Raw genomic sequence first — 12745 nt, 5'->3', positions numbered from 1 at the left:
GAGACTTTTTCAGCCACTTGTGCTCTTTAAAAGGCTCTCCCTTCCCGTGTTTCCCCCTTAGGTTTGTTAATCTCAGACGGTTGTGGACTCGTTTACATTCCTGATCATCCACAGGAAGGCCCGAGGAGGTGCTGAGGAAGCTTTAAAAATAGCTTGTTAGACTTCTAAATTCTGTCAAATTTCTGATCATGATTATTCAATTCTTCAAAACATCTTACCAGGTTTCAGGCAGGACAAATAGTAAGAAATTGTAAAGTACCTGGTCAGATGGCTGAGTCTTTTCAAATCTGTTTAGAACTTTTTTTTGGTGATTTTTGTTTTTTAGAAGTTTCTGCCTATCAATCAAAGAATGTATCACATTTATTCTGAGAGGTTTGGAATCCTTTCTTTTAAAGAGAGAATGGGCTTGAGGCGGACTTCAAAGAAAGTGTCCTCTGAAAGACTAAATTGTTTAAATTATTTTGGCTAAACTGGTCCATTTCATTAAGAAGGCACAAGAAGAGGAATCAAAATGTTTGTACATATAGTAACTAGAATTCCCAAGGGAGACATTTTTAGTGGGTAAAGGTCTCATGTTAAAGACAGATTCCCTTGAGAACTGCTATGGCTGCACAAAGACAAAGAAAAGATATTAATCTAAAGCCCCCGGTAGCTGGACTGCCAAATGCACAGTGACACGTGCGCTTTTGAAAGGCAGGGACCAAAAAGCCAACACTGTCAAGATGAGGGACAAGCTCCAGCTTTTTATTACATGCACATTGATGGCTTTAGTTAATCTTGAAGCCAAACTAATACCTAAGGAGGGATGTGCCATCTAACCTGTTCTGTGACCAGCTTATCTATGGCCGCATCCTTTTTTTAAGGTGGCAAATGCTTTAATGACTTTTACATGCTTGGCATATGCCCACCAATTTGCAGCTTGGGCTTCTAAGAGTCTCTTCACAGTAGCTTTTACCTCGTGTGCATGTAACCCACAATAAAGTTTGTTTCAATGATGCCTCTCTGGTGATATCTGCAAGCTGTCAGTTTCTGGAGGGTCCACCTGGAGAACAAGTTTATACGATTCAGACTTGAGGCCTCCCTCATGAAATTTCTTTCTTGTGACAACAATACAACAGACACTGAGAAGGAAAGGAAAATAACATTCCAGAGGTTTGAGGAGTAAGATGTGCCAGGCATTTCCTCTGAGATGGCAGCTCCAACTCCATTTTAAAATGACTGTTTACGTTATTGTTCACATAATCAACATAGAAATATTATTGGTTGGAAGATACCCGCTGATGTCAGGTCAAAAGTGAAAGGAGTAGGCACTCATGTAGTTGAAGGTTAAGGTCATCATTTCTATGGCTGTGAGCACAAAAGTGGATCTAGTTAGTTAGTTTTGGTTATAGCTGTTACCATGTTATAAGTGTATGTTGCTAATGGTGAGACATTCTTGCAAATAAAATAAATACTAATATGCTTATATGCATAGTATACTTCACATAAATTATGAGTGGTGTTCCAAGAAATACTAAGTTTTGGAAGAAACGTAAAAACGTATACTGGGAGTGTTAATACCTGATTCTGTCTAGTGCTATTCTGTTACTTTGCTGCAAGTCTGAATGTGAAGCTACTTGACCGTTACCTGTAACGTTATCTATTTGACTGTTACTCATAACACCATAGCTGATGTTTCCCAGGGTTTTTTAATTCTACAGAGGGCATTGTTCTTTGTAAATGTTTCTAAACTTGATGTTTCTTATTCTTGAACAAAATTTTTTGATATCTATGGTAAGTAATAAAGAATATAAAAAACATATGTAGCATTTTAAAATAATTTAGGATTTTGGAAATTTTTATTTCTTTATCCAGAATCCCATTTGGAACTAGGTGAGAGGAGACCAGTTCACAAGCTGTTGTAGTGAGTTAGCAGAGACCATCATGGCTTAGCTGGGAGGAGAAGCAGTGGGAACGGTGAAAAGTAGAAAAGTCGTGAGAGTAATGCCTGTTTATCACTTGAGAAACGAGGTGAACAATGGGACAATTTATTGTGAAAATAAATGCACTAGGGGACTAGGTAGACTTTGTGTGTGCATGTGTGTATGTAAGAAGGCAGTTGAGTTCAGCTTTGTAGTTTTTGAGCAAGAGGTATTTTTGTATCATCCCAATACAGGTGTCTAGTAGAGAGTTGGAGATGCAAATATGAGTTTTGAAGTCAACAGCATATAAACAAGGTGATGGGAAAGGGCCAGGAGATAATATTGGAGATACCACTAACGAGGGACTAACCAGAGAAAGTGGAGCTTCCAGAGCACCCTGGGGGGAAGTGGTGGGGCAGCGAGGGAGGCCTCAGAGAACGTAGGGCTGTGGGAGCCACAGCGGCTTGAGGCCGTGTTATCCAGTTCTGAACATCGTTGCAATACGGTGGCAGCTGGGAAGTACCCGGGGGCAGCCGGGGATTTGGTGGCAGCATTTATTGATAACAAATGAGAACAGTTTTAATGATGTGGTGGGAGGTGAACCTAGTCTACAGTGTGTGGTGGGAGCTGATGGGAAGGAAGGAAGGAAATTGGAAAGAGTAAGTGAAGGCTGGGAGTGGGTAGGGAGCATGAGGACAGTAGCTGGTAGACACATGGGATCTGAGAGGGGTGTGTTGCTTTTGCTGGTTAGACTGAACAGAGTGTCTACTTGCTCCTTTCTATTTGCAACCAAAAGGAGAGAGGCTGAAGACAAAGGAGAAAAAGGAATGCCTGAGCAGCAGGAAAGGGGGGGATCCAGGGTACCGGGAGCGCGATCAGCCTTCGACATCAGGAGGGAAGGAAGGAAGAATGCCCGGAGATAGGGGTGCAGCGGTCGGTTTGGTGCCAGGAAGCCCAGGGAATTCTGCGAAAGCTGCTTGTTGTGTGAAGCTAGGAGATGAGGTCATGTTGATGGGGAAGTGTGTGCGGTAGGAGGCTTGAGAATAGTGAAGGATTGAACTCTCTCTTGTGGAATGTAGGGGAGACGCCCAAATAGGGCATTGTAAAAAGAATTGCCAAGCAGTGTGGAGGGTACAAGATCCTGAATTTATGGTGCCATGAATCCACAGGGTTCTGTTTACTATTTTTGTCACCGTTCAGCAGCCCAGATGTGGTTACAGAAAAATGGAGCTAGTATATTTATCAGACATTGGGGGTTTTCTGGGTTGCTGTGACAAAGGCAGTGAAGCAAGGATATTAAAGATACTGGCAAAGAAATGCTGATATGAGGGATCAAGAAATGCATGTTGGATTTATTGAAGATATTAATCCAAATACCCGCTGTGGGTATTTACATTCATGAAAATTAATTGAGAACTGAAGGGCTGATGAAGTTGAGAAACAAGTCTGGGAGTATACCTCTGGGACAAGCTGGAAAGTGGGACGTTTGGAGAAAAGTGGGCTTTCTGTGTGCATGAGTTCAGAGATGGTAATGTCGTCCAGACTCTGGGGCCAAGTACCCAACACTGAGCAGAGGCAAAGTTTGTGGGAAATGAAGGAGGCTGAAAAATAGAGGCCAGGATGCTGAACGGTACTAGACACCCCTGTGATGGCAGCAGGATTTGTCAGGGGAGGTGGGAAGAAAGACGGTTGCTCAGCGAGTTGGTGAGGGATAAACCACTGGGAGGCTGCTAGCTGGCACCCCCGTTTGGGGTGCTGTAGCCATGGCTTGTTGGCAGAAGTCTTAAAGGAGGAGTTGTAATGTGAGCGAAGTCACTGACCAAAGACAGTGTTGTGTTTTGATGGGGAGGTTCACGTGACTTCTGTTTAGTGGGGACCAGTGGGTTGTGTGAACAGGAGGAGGCTCCGCCTGAGGAGTAAAGGAGAATTGCTGTCAGTACCAGCTAGGTTTCCATTTAGGAGAGAGGGTGAAAGGAATGTTTCGTGGAGTAGGCTGAGGCTCCAGGATTTATTTTCTCTGGTTTCTCCAGAGGGCACATGTTTAAGAGACAACAGATGTGGGAATTGGGGTGGATGGCAAACTATCACAGGGACAGTTGTCAGAGGCTTGTTCTGGGTGCACAGGTTGGTGGCCGAGGATGGCTCAAATCCAGGAGCTGAAGGCAGGCATTAAAGCTCTGGACTCCTTCCAAAGGGTGCCCCCCTCCCCCGACCCCCGGACTTTGACAGATCCTCCAGGGTGGTGGGCTTCGGGGATTTGATGGGCTGTATTCTTTCGAGCTTGACGCGGAATTCTGGTTAGCCTTTGGAGCTATCCGAACTCTGAGCTCGAGTGCACAGCCCCCACCAGTCCCTCCCCCATTCTTTTTAATTTTTTTTCTAAATTGAATTAGTTTATTCGTTTCAGTTTTTGCAACACTCTTCTGTTTTGTACCTCTTCTCAGCTCTCCTGCTAGGATCTCACATTTCATTGCCTTTAACTTTGGTTCTTGTTATCTAGTTGGCCTCCAGTAACCCAATATCCTCATTACCCGAGATTTTATCTGAAGTCAAGACTCCATTTTCAGTCACTATTTACTGAACTAACAGGTTTCCAAATGCTGGAGAAAAAAATTCTTTATCAATTTAACACTCCCATGTTACAGTTTTCCAAAGAGAGGTTCTTTTCGTGAAAATACTGTGCCAAGAACATCCCATCTACTAGATGACAGCAAGATGGTTAGACTTAGAACCTTAGAACCAGCAGCCACTTGCCATCACCTCATTTGAAAGTAACCCTTCACATCTTCTCCCACCCTTTCAGGAATGCGGACATCAACTTAGGAAACTGGCAGCAGAACCTGGGCCTTGCAAGTGCTAACCCATTACACTCATTGCCTTTCCCTCTGCCAAGTCCGTTGTCTGCCACTCATCACCCGTGCAGTGTGAAAGAGCCGTTGGCCAATGTACTGAAGTAGCCTGTTACAGAGAAATTAATTTTATTGTAAAGTCACCTAAATTGTATCTAAAAATACCTTGTTTTTTCCACTTTTAGGAAAAAGTAAGTCTAATTTGGGCTGGGCACCTCTTCATCTGGCATGCTATTTTGGACATAGACAAGTGGTTCAGGATCTGTTAAAGGTATATTTATAACTTTAATTTTTAAATAAATATAACATTGTAATGGAAGTTGTAAAAGTCTTAGGGAAGCCAACTGAGTCGTAATTTTTTTTCAAAGCAGTGGCTCTTCACTGAAGACACTAATTGGTTTTTACTAAATATATGAGTTAGGTTAACCAGGTTAATTGAAATTCTATTTTTTTTAGTCATTTGATTTGTACAGTATTGGCTTTTTTTTCAAGTTTAAAAAGTGTTATTGTTATTCTGTTACAGTTGTCCCAGTTTTTCCCCCTTCGCCCTCCTTTGCACAGCCCACCCCCTGCTCCCACAGTCAGTCTCCACACTGTGATTTTTACAGTATTGGCTTTTTAAAATTGCAAAAGTGGACATATGAATTATTGAAAATATTATGAATTTTCAGTTTTGGGGGGCATAACAGTTCCAGAAATAACCAAAGCATATCCTAAGTAATTAAAAAATAATTTCAGTAATTATTTGTTAAGTAACATATAATTTAAGATTTCATATTTCTCAATTCTTTGACTAATAATTTTCCACAGCTTGGAATTTCAGAAATTGGGTTGCATCTCAAAATTGATGTGTGCATTTAAATGGTGTCACCTTTTTTCCCTCTGAAAACGTATTAAATTGGTGGCAAAAATATGGTATTTCATTCAGGAATGGTTTGCCTTTTTAAAAAATATGATCATTTCTAAAGTTGAATGAAGGTGTATAGATTTTTAAAGAAAAGCAGCTTTTTATTTTTCTACTTATCAGATAGATTTTGATCTTTCAGGAAGTTTACTATTTTACTATGGAATGCATTTATTTTTACTAGTGATAACCAATCAGCATTAACAATGACTTTAGTTTTTGAAATATTTAATATATTTTTAAGAGATTATTTTCACATTTGTCTATTTTTTAATATGTGAAGGATGTTAAAGTTTTCCTATTTACCAGGCTGGTGCAGAAGTAAATGTATTGAATGACATGGGAGACACACCGCTTCATCGAGCTGCTTTTACAGGACGAAAGGTGAAACATTCTGTCTTCTCTTTTGAGTGTTTGCAAGTGAAATGTTTGGAAGGGCTGCCACAAATATTCTCTCTTTCATAGCCCCATGAATTGTACTGGGAAAAGGCACAAAAATGCATAAACCAGCACTTCAGGTCAAAAGGCCCCAAGATTTTAGCATTGTACAGTGAGGTCAAGGACGAAGGTCATGGAGACTTCCACTCTAGCATCTCTGGTAGGAACTCACTGAGTCTTTGCTTGTGTACTGCAGGGATGGGAAACTGCTAATTGCTCCTTTAAAAAAAAAAAAAACACAGTTTCTTATATTGCATAAAACTCACCTGCTGTAAGTGTACATTTCAGTGATTTTTAGTACATTGACACATCTCTGCAGCCATCACCCAGCCCAGTTTTAGAACATTTCCATCTCCCTCTAAAGTTTCCTCATGGATGTTTGCATTCACTCACTGCATCTAGTCCAAGCTTCAGGCTACCGCCAATTTGCTGTCTGTCTCTAGATATATGCTGTTTGTAGAAATTTCTTATAAATGGAATCATGCAAACTTGGTTCAGGCTTCTCTTTAGCATAATGTTGAAGTTCATTCGTGCTAGAGCAAGTATCAGTAATTAGTTTTTATGACTGGATAGTATTTTGTTATACAGATATACCACATTTAAAAAATATAGATATACCACAATTTAAAAATCTGGTCACTATTTATTGGAAAGACCCTGCCCTTGGGATTGCCTGCACATCTTTGTTGGAATAAATTGACCATAAATGTAAGGGTTCACTTTGGATTTTTGTTCTCTGCCTGCCTGTTTTTACACACCAGTATCACACTGTCTTTATTACAGTAGCTTTATAATTAAGTGTTGATATTGAGTAGTATAAATTCTCCAACTATGATCTTTTAAAAAATTATTTTTGGCTATTCTCAGTCAAAAGTTGGCATGTCCGTATAAATTTTAGGATCATCTTGTCAATTTTTCTAGAGACATCTATTAAAGTTTTGATAGAAATTGTGTTGTCTTGAATCTGTAGATCAATTTGGGAAGAAATGCCTTGTTAAAATATTGAGTCATCAAGTCCATGAGCACGGAGTGCCTCTCCATTTATTTAGATCTTCCTTAATGTTTTGAAGTTTGCAGTGTACTGGTCTTGTACTCCTTTTGTTAAATCTTTCTCTGTGCTTTTTAGTTTTTTTATGCTGTTTTGAATGTAATTTTCTTTTTTGCTACTATATAGAAAGATGATTAATTTTTAGCATTTATCTTGTATTCTCTGTTCTTGCTGAACTGATCAATTTTATTAGGTTTTGGTAGATTCCATAGCATTTTCTAAATACTTGATCACATTGTCTACAAATAAAGACAAATGTGCTTCTTCCTTTCCGATCTGGATGCTTTTCCCCTTTTTTATTTTACTACGTAGATTCTATTACAGTGTTGAAATATTGAATAGATTCGGTGAGAGCAGAAATCCTTGTCTTGGTTTTTGATCTTAGGGGAATAGCATCTAGTCTTCTACCAATAAACATGATGTTAGTTGTAACTTTCTTTTAGATGCTCTTTATTAGGTCAAGGAAGTTTTCTTCTATTTCTACTTTGTTGAGAATTTTTTTCATGAATAGGTGTCAAGTGTTTTTCCTCTGTCTTTTGAGGTGATCCTGTGATTTCTGTTCATTAGTCTATTAATATGGTGTATTACAGTAATTGATTTGGGATGTTAAACCAACCTTACATTCCTGTATAAGTTCCATTTGGTATTGGTTACTAATTCTTTTTGTATGTTACTGGAATCTGTTGGTTAATATTGTTTTTGGGGCCTGTATTTATGAGAGATACTGCTGTATAGTTTCCTTGAGATATGTTTGTTCATAGAATGAGCTGGGAAATGTTCTTCCTTCCACTGTTTTCTGAAATATGTCATGAAGGTTTGGTATTATTTCTTTAAATATTTGGTGGCATATACCAGTAAAGTCATCTTAAGCTTGGACATTCTGTAAAGGAAGATTTTTTAAATTTTATTTATTAATCTTTAGAGTGGAAGGGAAGGAGAGAGGGAGACAAATATCAATGTATGGTTGCATCTTGTGGGTCCCCTGCTGGGAACTGGCCTGCAACTCAGGCATGTGCCCTGACTGGGAATCAAACCACGATTCTTTGGTTTACAGGCCCACACTGAGCCACACCAGCCAGAGCTTGTAAATGAATATTTTTAAATTACTAAATCAATTAATTATTTTATATAGCTCCATTCAGATTTTCTGTTTCTTTCTGTGTTTTGGATAGTTTGTCTTTATAGGTTTTTCTCCATTTCACTAAGTTGTCTAATTTGTTGGCATAAAGTTAATAGTATTCTTCTATACTTCTTTCCATATCTGTCGATTGGTAATATTTTATTTCTGTTTTTGGTAATTTGGGTATTCTCTTTTTGCCTTGGTTAGTTTAGCTAAAAATTTATCAATTTTACTGATCTTTTCAAAGATTTGGTTTCATTGACATTCTGTACTGTTTTTGTTTATTTTATTAATTGTGCTCTAATCATTATTTTTCTCTTTGCTTTCTTTTCATTTCCTATTCCTCTTTTTGTTCATTAAAGACTTAGATTATTGATTTGAGTTTTTCTTTTTCATTAGAGGGATTTTTCTAAAGCTATGATTTTCCCTTTTAACTGCATGTAGGAATTTTGGGTATGTGTTTTTTGTTTTTATTCATTTTGAGATATTTTCTAATTCCTTTATGTAGTATAGTATTCGATCTATCTTGGATAATGGTACTTACTAGGGTAATGAACATCTGTAAATGTTCATTAGGTTAAGTTAGTTAATAAGGCTGTTAACTGATTTTTAACTTGGTTGTTTTATCAAATAGAGTGTGGTATTGTGGGTATTTTAGGGTGCATGGTAAGGCAAAATTAAAGTCGCAGATGGAATTGAGGTTGGTAGTCAGCTGACCTTAAGACAGGAAAATTAATCTGGATTATCTGGGCGAATCCACTGTAATCACAAAGGTCATTAAAAGTGTAAGAGGGAGTCAGAAGAAGAGTCAGAATTGAGGGGGAGATGTGCCTCTGAGAGAATGGTCAGAGAGATGTAGCAGTTCTGGCTTGGAAAGGGAGAAAGGGCACCATGAGCCCAGGAATGTGGGCAATCTTTAGAAGCTGGAAAAAAAAGCAAGGAGATGAATTTTCCTCTACAGCTTCTGAGAGGAATATAGCCCTGCTGACACTTTGATTCTAGCCCAGTGAGACCCATTTTGGACTAGTGAAATACAGAACTGTAATATAATAGATTTGTGATGCTTCAATCTGCCAAGTTTGTGCTAATTCATTACAGCAGCAATAGAAAACTAATATACTTTAATGGGAGCCTCATGCTACCAGACCTGTAGGCTTCCCGTTTGTTTCCTATTGAATTTGCTAATTTACCAACAATGCCTCTTGGCATTTCCCCCAAATCAAGTCAGTTCCTTCTGGAAGCAAAGCTGTTGGTTTTCACCAACAACCCTGGCCTGGTCAAACTACTGTGGGGAGGGGTTGGAGGATGAGAATAACCTGTGACTAGATGGCTTAAAACTCCTGGTGCTCTTACCTGAAGTTCTAGTTCCTGTTGAGTGTGCATCTCCATTTATTTTTGTCTTTAGTGCATATCCAGCACCATGAAATGAGGTTTTATAATTTTGTCCAGTTTTATAACTAATTTTTAGAATTACAATTCTCAGATCTCTTCATACCACTATAGTGAAAAGTTCCTTAACCCCCTTTTCCTGATACTTTTTTGATTATTTGAATGATTTGCTAAATTAACTATGACAGAGGGTATATGACATCTGTCTGGAAAAAGCCCAGTCATTTGTTAACATATCAAGAATGGTTTGTGCCACATTAGTATAATCTGGCAGCCAAGGAGAGTGGACTGGAATGTGCATGTGTGAACAATGACTTCACTGTACTAGTCAGTGGGGTGGTAGATGCTGTTGAGTGAGCATGTGTACTGTGTGGCCATTGCATTCAAAATTGTATAGTGAGTAGAGCAATGAATCTACATCAAATTTTGCATTAAGCTTGAACATTCCTCCACAGAAGCTATTTGGATGATTCAAAAGGCCATAGATAATGGGCAACTAGTGATTGGCAGCTTCATCATGACAACATGCCTGCTCATGCATCCAGTCTCATGAAGAGTATTTTGGCAAAACATCAAATCACCCAAGTGACTCAGCTCCCTACAGCCCAGATTTGGCAACTTGTGACTTTTGGCTTTTTGTAAAACTCACCTTTGGGAGGGAAGAGATTTCAGAACATTGAGGAGATTCAGAAAAATATGATGGGGCAGCCGATGGCAACTGGGAGAACTGTGTGAGGTCCCAAGGTGCCTACTTTGAAGGGGACTGAGATGTCATTATGTTATGTACAACATTTCTTGTATCTTCTTCAATAAACATCTCTTTTTCATATTGCATCACTGTATACTTTCTGGACAGGCCTTGTATTTCTTATGTATTCTGATTATTGACTGTATTCTGACATGATCCCTAAAAGTTATTTTTATTTTTTTATTGTTTATACTATTGCAGTATTCAAATTTTCCCACCTTTGCCTTCCTCTGTCTGCTCCCACAGTCTGTCCCCTGCTCTCAGTTTGTGCCCACACTGTTGTCTGTGTCCATGGGTCACTCATCCATGTTCATTGACTAATCCTTACTTGTTCTTTTCACCATTCCCCCTTCCCTTCTTTCTTCTGGCAGCTGTCAGTCTGTCCCGTTTCCATGTCTCTGGTTCTGTTTTGCTCATTGTTTATTTTGTTCATTAGATTCCTCTTATAAGTGAGATCATATAGTATTTGTCTTTCAGTGACTGCCTTATTTCACTTAGCATGATAGTCTCTAGTTCCATCCATGCTATAGCAAAGGATAAGAATTCCTTCTTTCTTTCTGCTGTGTAGTATCCCATTGTGTAAATGTACCACAGTTTGTAATCCATTCACCTGCTGATGGATACTTGGGCCATTTCCAACACTTGGCTATTGTATATAGTGCTGCTATGAATATAGGGGTACATAGGTTTTTTGAATTGGTATTTGGGGATTTTAGGGCATATTCCCAGCAGAGAAATCGCTGGGCCATAAGGCTGTTCCATTTTTAATTTTTTGAGGAAATTCCATACTGTTTTTCCACAGTGGCTGCACCAGTCTGCATTCCCACCAACAGTGCACTAGGGTTCCCATTTCTCTGTGTCCTTGCCAGCACTTGTTATTTGTTGATTTATTAATGATAGCCATTTTGGCAGGGGTGCAGTGATATCTCATTGTGGTGTTAATTTGCATCTCTCTAATGGCTAGTAATATTGAGCATTTTTTCATATGTCTGTGGGTCCTCTGTATGTCCTCCTTGTAGAAGGGTCTGTTCAGATGTTTTGCCCATTTTTAAGTTGGATTGTTTGTCTTCCTGGTGTCGAATTGTATGAGTTCTTTATATATTTTAGAGATCAAACCTGTATCTGATGTAACATTGGCAAATATGTTCTTTCATATGGTCATTTCCCTTTTCACTCTGATGATGGTTTCTTTGGATGTACGGAAGCCTTTTAATTTGATGTAGTCCCATTTGCTTATTTTTTCCATTATTTCCCCTGCCCTAGGAGCTATTTTGGCAAAAATATTGCTGTGTGTGATATCTGAAATTTTATTGCTTATGTTTTTCCCTAAGATTTTTATGGTATCACTACTTATGTTTGAGTCTTTTATCCATTTTGAGTTTATCCTGCTATATGGTGTTAAGTTGGTGGTCTAGTTTCTTTTCTTTTCTTTTTTTTTTGCATGTAACAGTGCAGTTCTCCCAACACCATTTATTGAAGAGACTATTTTTACTCCATTGTATGCTCATGCCCCCTTTGTTGAAGATTAATTGACTGTAGAGACATGGATTTATTTCTGGGCTCTCTATTCTGTTCCATTGATCTATGTGTCTATTCTTATGCCAGTACCAGACTGTTTTGATTACAGTGGTCTTATAATATAGTTTGGTGTTAGGTATTGTGATTCCTCCTACTTTTTTCTTCTTTTCCATGCTTGCTGTGGCTATTGGGAGTCTTTTTAGTTTCCATATAAATTTTTGAAATATTTGTTATAGATGTGTGAAATGTGCCATTAATACTTTACTAGGAATTGTGTTGAATCTATAGATTGCTTTGGGTAGTATGGACATTTTAATGATGTTACTTCTTCCAATCCCTGAACATTTTATATACTTCCATTTGTGTCTTCCTCACTTTCTTTCTTCAGTGTTCTTTGGTTTTCTGAGAACAGTCTTTTACTCTTTGGTTAAGTTTATTCCTATGTACTTTATTTTTATTTTTGTGTTGCTATAGTCAGTGGGATTTTTTTCTTAGCTTCCTTTTCTGATAGTTCATTATTGGTATACAAAAATGCCATCAATTTCTGAATATTGACTTTGTAGCCCCCTACTTTGCTAAATTTACTTCTTAGGTGAGTAGTTTTTTTGGTGGAACCTGTAGGGTTTTCTGTGTACACTGTCATGTCATCTGCAAATGATGATGGTTTTACTTTCTCCTATCCAATTTGGATGCCTTTCATTTCTTCTTGTCTGATCACTGTGGCTAGGAGCTCCACCATGTTGAATGAGAGTCTTAAAAACAGGACCCTTGTCTTGTTCCTGATCTTAAGGGAAACACTTTTAGTTTTTGCCCATTGAGTATGATGTTGG

At 38.5% G+C, this 12745-nt stretch overlaps 1 protein-coding gene across 2 annotated transcripts in view; it reads left to right on the top strand.

Moving 5' to 3' along the window:
• The window catches only part of OSBPL1A (oxysterol binding protein like 1A), a 211983-nt gene that overhangs the window by 28464 nt on the left and 170774 nt on the right, over positions 1-12745 (top strand). For both annotated transcript variants that reach the window (XM_037134083.2, XM_053664391.1), the window contains 2 exons: positions 4936-5021; positions 5964-6038. In XM_037134083.2, the coding sequence (XP_036989978.2) occupies positions 4936-5021; positions 5964-6038 (161 nt within the window). The remainder of the gene's footprint in view (positions 1-4935; positions 5022-5963; positions 6039-12745) is intronic.

This window comes from Artibeus jamaicensis, unplaced genomic scaffold (assembly GCF_021234435.1).
Source record: "Artibeus jamaicensis isolate MK-2021 breed Jamaican fruit bat unplaced genomic scaffold, CSHL_Jam_final contig_354, whole genome shotgun sequence".
Classification (NCBI taxonomy): Eukaryota; Metazoa; Chordata; class Mammalia; order Chiroptera; family Phyllostomidae; genus Artibeus; species Artibeus jamaicensis.
Note: the sequence above shows the minus strand (reverse complement) of the source record. Positions and strands in the feature narration are given on the sequence as shown.